Source organism: Hyla sarda, chromosome 7 (assembly GCF_029499605.1).
Source record: "Hyla sarda isolate aHylSar1 chromosome 7, aHylSar1.hap1, whole genome shotgun sequence".
In the NCBI taxonomy this organism is placed as follows: Eukaryota; Metazoa; Chordata; class Amphibia; order Anura; family Hylidae; genus Hyla; species Hyla sarda.
The window spans coordinates 171,010,198-171,021,949 of record NC_079195.1 but is presented as its reverse complement, the minus strand read 5'-3'; the positions used below and the strand labels follow the sequence as shown (position 1 = coordinate 171,021,949).

The following is an 11,752-nucleotide window of genomic DNA, read 5'->3' as shown; positions in this document are numbered from 1 at the left end:
TTTCCACTCAAATGCAAAAACACCAGAAAAAACACCAGATGCAAGAAATTGCACTGGCGTTTTTTTTTAACAGTGAAAAAAACGCAGGAAAAAAATAAAATCTAGCCTCAGCAAAGTGAAAAGGCAGGCGTTAAACTGGCTTTTCGAAGTATTACATGAACTGCCATTTATCCGGTTTAACTACATTGTATTTGAGTCTCAAGCTAAAAAAAAAAGACTAGGGACATGGGTACACTGGCCTGGGTACATTGTAAGCCCTTTTATAGTATTCCAATTAGCAAAGATTCCTTTTTACATTCCTTGAGTTTGACAGACTGTAAACTGCTAGTGTGTGATACAGGAATGTGCCGCTTTCTACAGTCTTTAAACAAGTTTGGGCCAGCTTGTAAATCTGAAATGTCCAGTCTTATTAGTATATACTGTATGTGATGTAATAATTGGTGTTTTCAATTGTGGAGAATATCAGAGTCTAAGGCCAGAAAGGAGAAAAAAAAAAAAGATTATCTGTAGCAAAATCTCAATACGAAGCTATACTCATCTAAGTGCAGCCTATGCAACAGCCCAATGTTATATATCAATGAAAAGGATTTTTTAAAAAATTCTAATCCATATGTTGCAGCTTTTCTTAAGGTGGAAATGAAAAAAGATTTAAAAAAAAAAAATTTTTTGCAACTTTTGGGGTTTTTGTTTACAGTAAAAATTACAACTTTTATTCAGTGGATCAATATGATTAAAATGATACCCATGTTTGCCCTATTCAAAACTGAGCATGCAACTTAAAGAGTAGCTCCCACCATCTAATTTTTTTAATGTCCCTACTTATTGCCAATCTATCCCTAACCCCCTCCATGCCTTTTAACCCCTTAAGGACGCAGGACGTAAATGTACGTCCTGGTGAGGTGGTACTTAACGCACCAGGACGTACATTTACGTCCTAAGCATAACCGCGGGCATCGGAGCGATGCCCGTGTCATGCGCGGCTGATCCCGGCTGCTGATCGCAGCCAGGGACCCGCCGGCAATGGCCGACGCCCGCGATCTCGCGGGCGTCCGCCATTAACCCCTCAGGTGCCGGGATCAATACAGATCCCGGCATCTGCGGCGGTTCGCGATTTAAATGAACGATCGGATCGCCCGCAGCGCTGCTGCGGGGATCCGATCATTCATAACGCCACACGGAGGTCCCCTCTCCTTCCTCCGTGCGGCTCCCGGCGTCTCCTGCTCTGGTCTGTGATCGAGCAGACCAGAGCAGGAGATCACCGAAAACACTGATCTGTTCTATGTCCTATACATAGAACAGATCAGTATTAGCAATCATGGTATTGCTATGAATAGTCCCCTATGGGGACTATTCAAGTGTAAAAAAAAATGTAAAAAAATGTAAAAGTAAAAGTAAAAAAAAAGTGAAAAATCCCCTCCCCCAATAAAAAAGTAAAACGTCCGTTTTTTCCTATTTTACCCCCAAAAAGCGTAAAAAACATTTTTTATAGACATATTTGGTATCGCCGCGTGCGTAAATGTCCGAACTATTAAAATAAAATGTTAATGATCCCGTACGGTGAACGGCGTGAACAAAAAAAAATTTAAAAAGTCCAAAATTCCTACTTTTTTAATACATTTTATAAAAAAAAAAATTATAAAAAATGTATTAAAAGTTTTTTATATGCAAATGTGGTATCAAAAAAAAGTGAGTATCAAAAAATGAGCCCCCATACCGCCACTTATACGGAAAAATAAAAAAGTTAGAGGTCATCAAAATAAAGGGATTATAAACGTACTAATTTGGTTAAAAAGTTTGTGATTTTTTTTAAGCGCAACAATAATATAAAAGTATATAATAATGGGTATCATTTTAATCGTATTGACCCTCAGAATAAAGAACACATGTCACTTTTACCATAAATTGTACGGCGTGAAAACAAAACCTTCCAAAATTAGCAAAATTGCGTTTTTCGTTTTAATTTCCCCACAAAAAGTGTTTTTTGGTTGCGCCATACATTTTATGATATAATGAGTGATGTCATTACAAAGGACAACTGGTCGCGCAAAAAACAAGCCCTCATACTAGTCTGTGGATGAAAATATAAAAGAGTTATGATTTTTAGAAGGCGAGGAGGAAAAAATGAAAACGTAAAAATTAAATTCCTTAAGGCCAAAATGGGCTGAGTCCTTAAGGGGTTAAAACATTTTTTCCTACCTTAAAAAGTGACAGAAATGAAACAAAAGTATACTATTAAATCTTGGATCAATTGTAACACTACCGATGTTGTTTATATGGTCACTTGTACCAAATGCCAAATTCAGTATATAGGGTGCCCCACCAGAAAATAAAAATTCCTATCAAAGAACACTTTTGCTGCATGTACAACGCGCTATGTAGCAACAGGTCTGCATCTGGATCATCAAAGCACCACAGGGATTGCTATCTAGGTGACACCACTGGCTTCATGGTCACAGGTATTGAACGGGTGAGACCGTCCAGAAGGGGAGGTGATTGGAAATTGAAGTCCAGGGTAGCTTTCTGGATTCTGACCCTTGATTCCCGCAGCCCTCGTAGTATGAATGCCAGATATGATTTGATGTACATGTATTGATTATTAATCTTTATGACTTTTTGTGCACTATAGTGTGGTTGTTGCAGCATCTCACGTCACATGTGCTTCCTTCACCTCATGTTTTATGCTATATTCATTACTGCTGTACCATCAGCTATTTGTTACTTATCCATGAAACACATCCTTCAGAATATGCTGTATTTTCCATTTACTTTCTATGCTGCTTCTTTGGCTGAGAGGCGAGTTCACACACATCACCATTGACATGATTAATGACCCTGACCCTGGTCGCATTTTACTTTTGAAGCTCTAGTGGTGTGTGTCCCTGCTTTCTCATGAATTTATGTTGTTAATCCTTTCGGTGATTTGTGGCTTTGTGTAGCCGGGATTAAGCTTGCATACATCACATCCACATTGCTTCTGGCCCGCTCTGATGTTGGACAGGCTCATTTGAGGTTGTCGCTATATAAGGGGCAGATGCCCGAGAATACATTGCCCACGACTAAGAGCCACACTGGGCTCGAAACGAGTCGGTGTTTCTTGTTTTATCACCATGTTGGATATCCTACCGTTTTTAATGCATATGGAATAAAAGTGAAGTTTTAATTGTCCACTGCTTTGGAGCAGCTGGATGCCCCTGTTTTTTTTTTAACCTTTTTTAGTCTTGCCCAGGATACAGCCAGCTGTTTGCCTGCCCTGCTCTCCGAACATAGACTTATTCTTCAGTTATGCTGTACACTGGAGTGGTGAGCTGAATCCATAATTTTTTCTTTTTCTCTCATGCTGGGAGTTGTAGTTTAGCAACAGCTGTAGGCACACTGATGATTAGACCTCAGTGTTTCTCGAACAGTGTACCTCCAGCTGTTGCAAAGCTACAACTCCCAGCATGCCCGTAAAGCATTTGGCTGTCCAGGCATGCTGGGAGTTGTAGTTTTGCAACAGCTGGATGCACACTGTCATTCCACTTTTTGCAAAACTAGAACTCCCAGCATGCCCTGACAGCTATTGGCTGTCAGGGCATGCTGGAAGTTGTAGTTTAGCAACAGCTGGTGGCACACTGATGATTAGACCTCAGTATTTCTCAAACAGGGTGCCTCCAGCTGTTGCAAAACTACAACTCCCAGCATGCACTCACTACCAATAGCTCTCATGGCATGCTTGGAGTTGTAGTTGTGAAACAGCGGTAGGCACCCTGTTAGGAAAACACTTATGGCATGTATATATAGTATATCTAAAAGGATGGTGTATATATATATATATATACACACACATACATTATACTTTATATACATGCCATGAGTGTTTTCCTAACAGGGTGCCTACCGCTGTTTCACAACTACAACCCCCCCCCCCCCCCAGCATTAAGGACATTACTGCATATAGCGATATAAATATTTTTTGTTTTTTAAATTTTTTATGGGAAGAAGGGGTTGATTTATATTTTTATTTGGGGGACTTTTATGTATTTAAAATAAATAATTATTGAAACACTTAAAAAGACCCCATTAGGGTACTATTAATAGCAATCAGTAGATTACTACAGTGGGGCAAAAAAGTATTCTTTGTTATATACCCTTTGTTGGCAATGACAGAGGGCAAACAATTTCTATAAGTCTTCACAAGGTTTTCACACACTGTTGCCGGTATTTTGGCTCATTCCTCCATGCAGATCTCCTCTAGAGCAGTGATGTTTTGGGGCTGTCTCTGGGCAACACTGACTTCCAACTCCCTCCAAAGGTTTTCTATGGGGTTGAGATCTGGAGACTGGCTAGGCCACTTCAGGACCTTGATATGCTTTTTATGAAGCGACTCCTTCGTTGCCCGGGCGGTGTCTTTGGGATCATTGTCATGCCGAAAGACCCAGTCATGTTTAATCTTCAATGCCCTTGCTGATGGAAGGAGGTTTGCACTCAAAATCTCATGATACATGGCCCCATTCACAGTAGGTATGGTGTTCTTTGGATGCTTTTCAGCATTCTTTCTCCTCCAAACATGACAAATTGAGTTTTTACCAAAAAGTTCTACTTTGGTTTCATCTGACCATATGACATTCTCCTAATACTCCTTTGGAACATCCAAATGCTCTCTAGAAAAGTTTAGATGGGCCCGGACATGTACAGGCTTAAGCAGAGGGACACATCTGGCACTGCATGATTTGAGTCCTTGGTGGTGTAGTGTGTCACTCACTAGGTCCCCCGTGTGGTCCTGGGATTTTTGCTCACTGTTCTTGTGATCATTTTGATACCACAGGGTGGGATATTGCATGGAGCCCCAGATTGAGGGAGATCAGTGGTCTTGTATGTCTTCCATTTTCTAATAATTGCTCCCACAGTTGATTTCTTCACACCAAGCTGCTTGCCTATTGCAGATTCAGTCTTCCCAGCCTGGTGCAGGTCTACAATTTTGTTTCTGGTGTCCTTCGACAGCTCTTTGGTCTTGGCCATAGTGGAGTTTGGAATGTGACTGTTTGAGGTTGTGGACAGGTGTCTTTTATACTGATAACAAGTTCATATCAGATCAAGTTTAAAAACATAGTTTATGCTTTACTTGCACTTTCTGCACATCAGTATTTAAGAGCGTGATGCATTTGTAAGATATGGCTGTTTAACGTGGATTCACTGTAACTAAAATTACTTAAAAGAAACAAAATAAAAATAGGCTATGTCAAGATCAGCCAGTATTCAGAGTATATATGTTTTTATAAACTACAATACATACAACAGTTGCCAAAACGTTACTATGTCACTTACTACACAGTAACTTTATTTTAGCTGCAAGAAACAGTTTTATGGCATTAAAAGGGCAAATGACAAGCCCATGTGATTTCTAATTAACTTGGAATTTGCAAAAATGAAAACTATAGGCCTACACATGCATTTATAGTCAGCTGAGAAGATGGGCTGAAATCTGTATGGAAGAAGGGCGGAAGAAGGGCTTCATCTGACGTCATGCCTGCAGGCCACGCCCCCTTCCTCACTCACACACGGCCCTCAGATTGAGCAGCAGAGATACCTGAAGATAAGGTACGGTATTTATCTGCTGTTTTAAGAGAAAATAAAGGCAGGGACACCTGGGGAGGGGGATTAGGGAAAGTTTAGTTGATGATAGGTACTCTTTAACCCCTTAAGGATCAAGCGTTTTTCCATTTTTTGCACTTTTATTTTTCCTCCTTACATTTTAAAAATCATAACTCTTTCAATTGTGCACCTAAAAATCCATATGATAGCTTTTTTTTTTGCACAATCAATTCTATTTTGCAATTACATCAGTCATTTTACCCAAAAATCTACGGTAAAACGGGAAAAAAAATTATGTGCAACAAAATTAAAGAAAAACGCCATTTTGTAACTTTTGGGGGCTTCTGTTTCTATGCAGTTCATTTTTGTAGTTCCATACGATTAAAATGATACCCTACTTATATAGGTTTGATTTTGTCGTACTTCTGGAAAAAATCATAACTACATGCAGGAAAATTAATACGTTTATAATTGTAATCTTCTGACCCTTACAACTTTTATTTTTTCCGCGTACGAGGCGGTAGTTTTTATCAGTACCATTTTTGTTTTTATTATTTTTTTTATGGTATGAAAAGTGACCAAAAATACGCTATTTTTCACTTTGGAATTTTTTTGCCATTGACAGTGCGGTTTAATTACCGACACATAGTTCGGACATTTACGCACGTGGCGATACTACATATGTTTATTTTTATTTACACAGTTTGTTTTTTTAAATGGGAAAAGGGGGCGATTCTAATTTTTATAACTTTTTTTTATGCAGGGTTATAGCCCCCTCTAGGGGCTATAACATTGCATACACTGATTGCAGGCACTGTTCAATACATTACCATAGGAATGCATTGATCAGTGTTTTCTGCGCTTGATTGCTCAAGTCTGGATTTCAGGCTTGGAGCAATCAAACGCAGATCGGACAGCCGGAAAGAAGGTAAGACACCTCCAGCTGTCCTCTCAGCTCCGCTGAGCAAGCCGGTATGGATTTCTCCCATTTTAGACCCCACAATCAACTTTGATCGCAGTGTCTAAAGGGTTAATACCGGACATCAGCCCGATCAGCCACGGTTGTAAATATACGTCCGTGGTTGTTAAGGGGTTAAAGCATGCTCAGCTGTTTTCGGAATCCCTGTTCTGGAGATGGGTGTGGGTACCAGAGATGGGACCTGAATATTTCAGATACCTGTAATTAATGGTAATATTGTGTGGCTATTCCACAGGTTGATAAGATAGGAATAACTCTTTCACAGATTAACTACTGCAACTAATAAAACATTTAAAAATAATGGCAAGTTAGATTGATGAAGTCACTCTAAGGTTTAATAACTTTTCCACAGAAATGTAAACAATACACACATCCCATTTTCATTGTTAAGTAATGGAATACAGTCCTGTGTTGCAATCAGTAGTAACACAGTGTGAAATGAATGTAAATTTAAACCAAATACTGTCAGTCAAATAGGTACAATGTATTCACAATGTTTTAAGACGCTTTCGCCTTTTTCACATTTTAAGGCCCTGTGCTAAAATGGAAAAAAAAATTAGGTTTTCCCCCCCATGATTCTGCACTTAATACCCCATAAAGACAAAGTGAAAACAGTTTTTTTTTTTTTTTTTTGCTAATTAAAAAATGGAAATGTTTCTCCTTTTTAATAAATTTGCAAACATTTCTAAAATGTTGTTTTCACTTTGTCATTATGGGGTCCTGAGTGCAGATTGATGGGGGTGCTTTCTGAATGCACTGGAAACGCAGTTAAATTGTAAATAACTTAAACCATTTCTACTAACCATCAAATAAAGAGGCCCACTTTGGGTAGGTAAGAAGGTACATAAGATACCATACACAAGTTTGTGTACTGAACGTAGAAGATCACCTTTTTTAGAAAACATTTTCTTTAACAATGTTGTTATCAAGTTTAATAACATAGTTTATGCTTTACTTGCACTTTCTGCACATCAGTATTTAAGAGCGTGATGCATTTGTAAGATATGGCAGTTTAACGTGGATTCACTGTAACTAAAATAAAAATAAAAATGGGCTATGCCAAGATCCGCCAGTATTAAGAGTATATATGTTTTTATAAACTACAATACAAACAACAGTTGCCCAAACTTTACTATGTATGTCACTTACTACACAGTAACTTTATTTTAGCTGCAAGACACAGTTTTATGGCATTAACAGGGCAAATGACAAGCCCATGTGATTTCTAATTAACTTGGAATTTGCAAAAATGAAAACTATCGGCCTACACATGCATTTATAGTCAGCTGAGAAGATGGGCTGAAATCTGTATTCAAATTGGCATGTGTTACATGCGGATTTCTCCCCAGGCTTCATTCACTCATTGCATAGCAAACATCAGTCACAAAAATTTCCAACAGGTAGGGCCTGTTACCCGAACGTGCCCTCCAATTACTGTGGATTTTTCCCCAGTGTGTGTTTGGGGTGTGTAAAACTGACCAATCAGAATGGGCATTTTACTGGTAAAACATCTGTATTACTGAAGTGCATGCACTGACTGGCTGTCTGGTAGCGCCCCCCTACAGTACAGGGAGGAACTACAAGTTCTGTACTACTCCTTACCTGTGCCAGGGTTAGCTGCTCCTTTGGACACCAGGTGAGGTAGACTCCATTTGGGACACTGTGTGTACTGTATAGGACCCTGAAGAAGCTCCTGTCCTCTACATAAACCATTGTTTCCCAACCAGGGAGCCTCCAGCTGTTGAAAAACTACAAATCCCAGCATGCCCGGACAGCCAACGGCTGTCCGGGCATGCTGGGAGTTGTAGTTTTGCAACAGCTGGAGGCACCCTGGTTGGGAAACACTGACATAAACAGTGATTACAGCTCCCAGCAGCTCTTTCTTACTTTTATATGTAAGGATTGTTTTATCTATATTAGTTATCTACTTATTTTTCTTTAATCCTCACCTTTTCCTATTTTTGGATGACATTTTGGGGCTTCAGAACCAATTACCAGGTTTCCATAGAGTTATGGTCTCAACATACAATGGTTTCAACATACAATGGTCATCCTGGAACCAATTAATATTGTAACTTGAGGGACCACTGTACATTGAATGTTAAAGAAATAGAGTATTGCCAATTTCATGTTGCAGTATATCAGTCAATAGTTTCCAACACTTTTTCTCAGTGTTTATTTGCTGATGAAAAATAATGAGAGAACTACCGTCATGTGAAAGTGGCCATAGAGAGGGAACTAGAAAAAGGAATGGACTAGCCCATATCATGGAAATAAAACACTCATTCTGCAACTAAAATCCACTGAATAAATAAAACCCAAGAGTAACTGGAGTTAACATAGCAGCCATGTTATAAAAACATTAAATCAAAATCTTTAACCACTGTAGGCCAAGCAATCTGCCCATAGTAGTGTTCCATATTTAAAGTTTATTTTCAGCCCAAGTGGTATTAATTAAAAAAACAACAAAGTAGGTTTATCAGCACCCAGCCTCATCGACAAGAATGGAACTACCAAGCCAATCACAACCCCTTTTTCTACCTACAATAGTTTTTTCTTATTTTATTTTTTTTAAACAATATTGATTAGAAAAAAATAAATAAAAAAAAAATAAAAATTTCTGATGTTATCTATTATTCTGAACAACCTTTGGGCTTTTCTTGGATGCATTTCTTATAGCATTTTTTTTTATATACCTAACAATGTCAGAAGAAGAATATGATTCCTTTTTAATACCCGATACCAAGTTTCTGGGTAACATGCATGTTATTTTTTTTTTTTTTTTTACTTTAATAATGTCAATGTCATATGTACCTAATACGTTTTATATTGGTTTATTTGTACTAGGAAGTTATCTGAATGCTGTTTAAGGTCAAATGCATATATATGTACATCTGCAATCCTTTCATACTTAGTAAATTAAATATATTCACCTATCATGGGGTGAAGTTCTGCAGCCAATATGGGTGCTTCATGCTTCCAAGAACTCAAAACACATAGTCTACCAGATAAGGCAACAACAAAATATAAATGCTGCAGTTTCAAATTAAAATGTCATTGCCAATGAGCATAATGTTTTTTCTGCTTCAGTCCCTGGTAGTTTTCGGCTTGAGCAAAATAAATTAACTGAATACGTTTCTTAGAATCATAGGCCTAGAGAAAGGCCAGCAGTACTCATTAGGAACGGGTCCTTTAACATTGCATTCAAAGAAAGAGAACATTGGAAACCAGATTCGGGCTCGGCGGCTCTGTTGGTAGGCACGTGTATTGGCCAAAGTGTGGTAATAAAGGAAGAGTCTTGTAGTGATGTAAAATGCAATGAAGACATCAATGGAATAATGTTCATGAGCAGCCAAAATGAAGAAAATGCCAAACAGGTTGAGCACCCAGGAAAGGGTATGTAGGAAGTTCCAGCTTCGTGGAGTGTCTGAAATAAAGAAGAGTCTTTGTAATTGTATATGTAAGAAGATTTGTTCATCTCATATTCTCCTCTCACAACACCTAAAGAAGTGTTAAAGGGGGACCCCGGTGAAAACCTTATTTTTTATTTTTTTAAATCAACTGGTGCCAGAAAGTTAAACAGATTTGTAAATTACTTCTATTAAAAAATCTTAATCCTTCCTGTACTTATTAGCTGCTGAATACTACAGCAGAAATTATTTTCTTTTTGAAACACAGAACTGTCTGCTGACATCATGAGCACAGTGCTCTCTGTTGACATCTCTGTCCACTTTATGAACTGTCCAAAACAGCATATGTTTGCTATGGGGATTTCCTTTTACCCTGGACAGTTCCTAAAATGGACAGAGGTGTCAGCAGAGAGCACTGTGCTCATGATGTCAGCAGACAGCTCTGTGTTTCAAACGAAAAAGAATTTCCAATGTAGTATTCAGGAGCTAATAAGTACAGGAAGGATTAAGATTTTTTAATAGAAGTAATTTACAAATCTGTTTAACTTTCTGGCCCCAGTTGATTTAAAAAAAAAAAAAAAGTTTTTCACCGGAGTACCCCTTTAACTCTACCAGATGTATACCTTTCTTCCCTACAACCCTAGCGGACAGAGCAGCACAGTATAAGTGATTTTTTCTTCATCAGTTATGGAAGCTCATTGAACCTCATAGACCACAATGCAGAGAACTTAAAGCGATTTTAACACTATGGACACTTTTCCACAGGATAGGGGATAACTATCCGATCACAGGCAGTCCGACAGACAGGGGTCTCTCCCCCCCTGATCTTGAGAAAGGTCCTGCACACTGCCACTTTCATCAGTCTGCTGTTTGGCAGACTCTCTCCCAAGACCCCTGTGAATAGGGGATAAGTGTCTATAGTGGCAAAGACCCCTTTAAAGGGAATGATATTATTTCACATATATGCAAATTAACATCAAGTGCCCATGGCATGGCTGACCACCTCTCGCTCCTGTGGATGGACATTGTCATCTCGAGGATAGAATTAATTGCTTTATTATGATGCTATTTCTTTTGCATAATATTACTCATTCATTTCAATACTTCTACACTTTTCACATCATTACTGTATCAGCCTCGATTTTTACACTACCCTCTATTTCGCATTTTATGCACAAGGCGCCCCCCTTGGGGATTGGTATTTAATAGAAGCCTTTAAAGCTGCCCCCCCCATATCTACCATATAAGGTCGCCACACAACTGACCATACAGTCTTCACACCAGATATACCATTCCATAAGTTTTCAAAACCTTTCCCTTTTTTTTTTACATTGTTACATTATATATATTATAAATAGTAGTTGGTAAAATAGTGAATGGGAAGTATGTATCACTGAGGCTTAGGGTCAAATGACTGCAGTTTGGGCCCGGACTTTGGGAATAATACAACAGAAAGGAATCCCGGCACTAACGATTTCAGTTGCAATAATGCTTGTTCTTTATAAACAAATTAGAGTTGCGTCATACAGGAAGCATTTCGTCTCAACGCCTTTTTCAACTAAAAGGCGTTGAGTCGAAACACGCCCTGTAGGTCGCATCTCTAATTTGTGAATAAAGAATTACTGCAACTGAAATGGTGAGTGCCGGGATTCCTTTCTGTAGTACGGCACTTTCAATTAGTCCGTGAGCACCCCGTATCCACGAGTGCCGACTCCTACTTCTTAATCACACAGGTTTTGGAAATGAGTGAATGTTCTAGAGATAAAAGTTACTTCTACACTCCAGTTGGAGT

At 38.7% G+C, this 11,752-nt stretch overlaps 1 protein-coding gene across 7 annotated transcripts in view; it reads right to left on the bottom strand.

The window, feature by feature from the left end:
* Nucleotides 1-6,863: 6,863 nt before the first annotated feature.
* The window catches only part of SAMD8 (sterile alpha motif domain containing 8), a 96,919-nt gene continuing 92,030 nt past the window's right edge, over nt 6,864-11,752 (bottom strand). For all 7 annotated transcript variants that reach the window (XM_056531296.1, XM_056531293.1, XM_056531294.1 and 4 more), the window contains one exon: nt 6,864-9,977. In XM_056531296.1, coding sequence (XP_056387271.1) covers nt 9,673-9,977 — 305 coding nt within the window. In that variant the 3' untranslated portion in view covers nt 6,864-9,672. The remainder of the gene's footprint in view (nt 9,978-11,752) is intronic.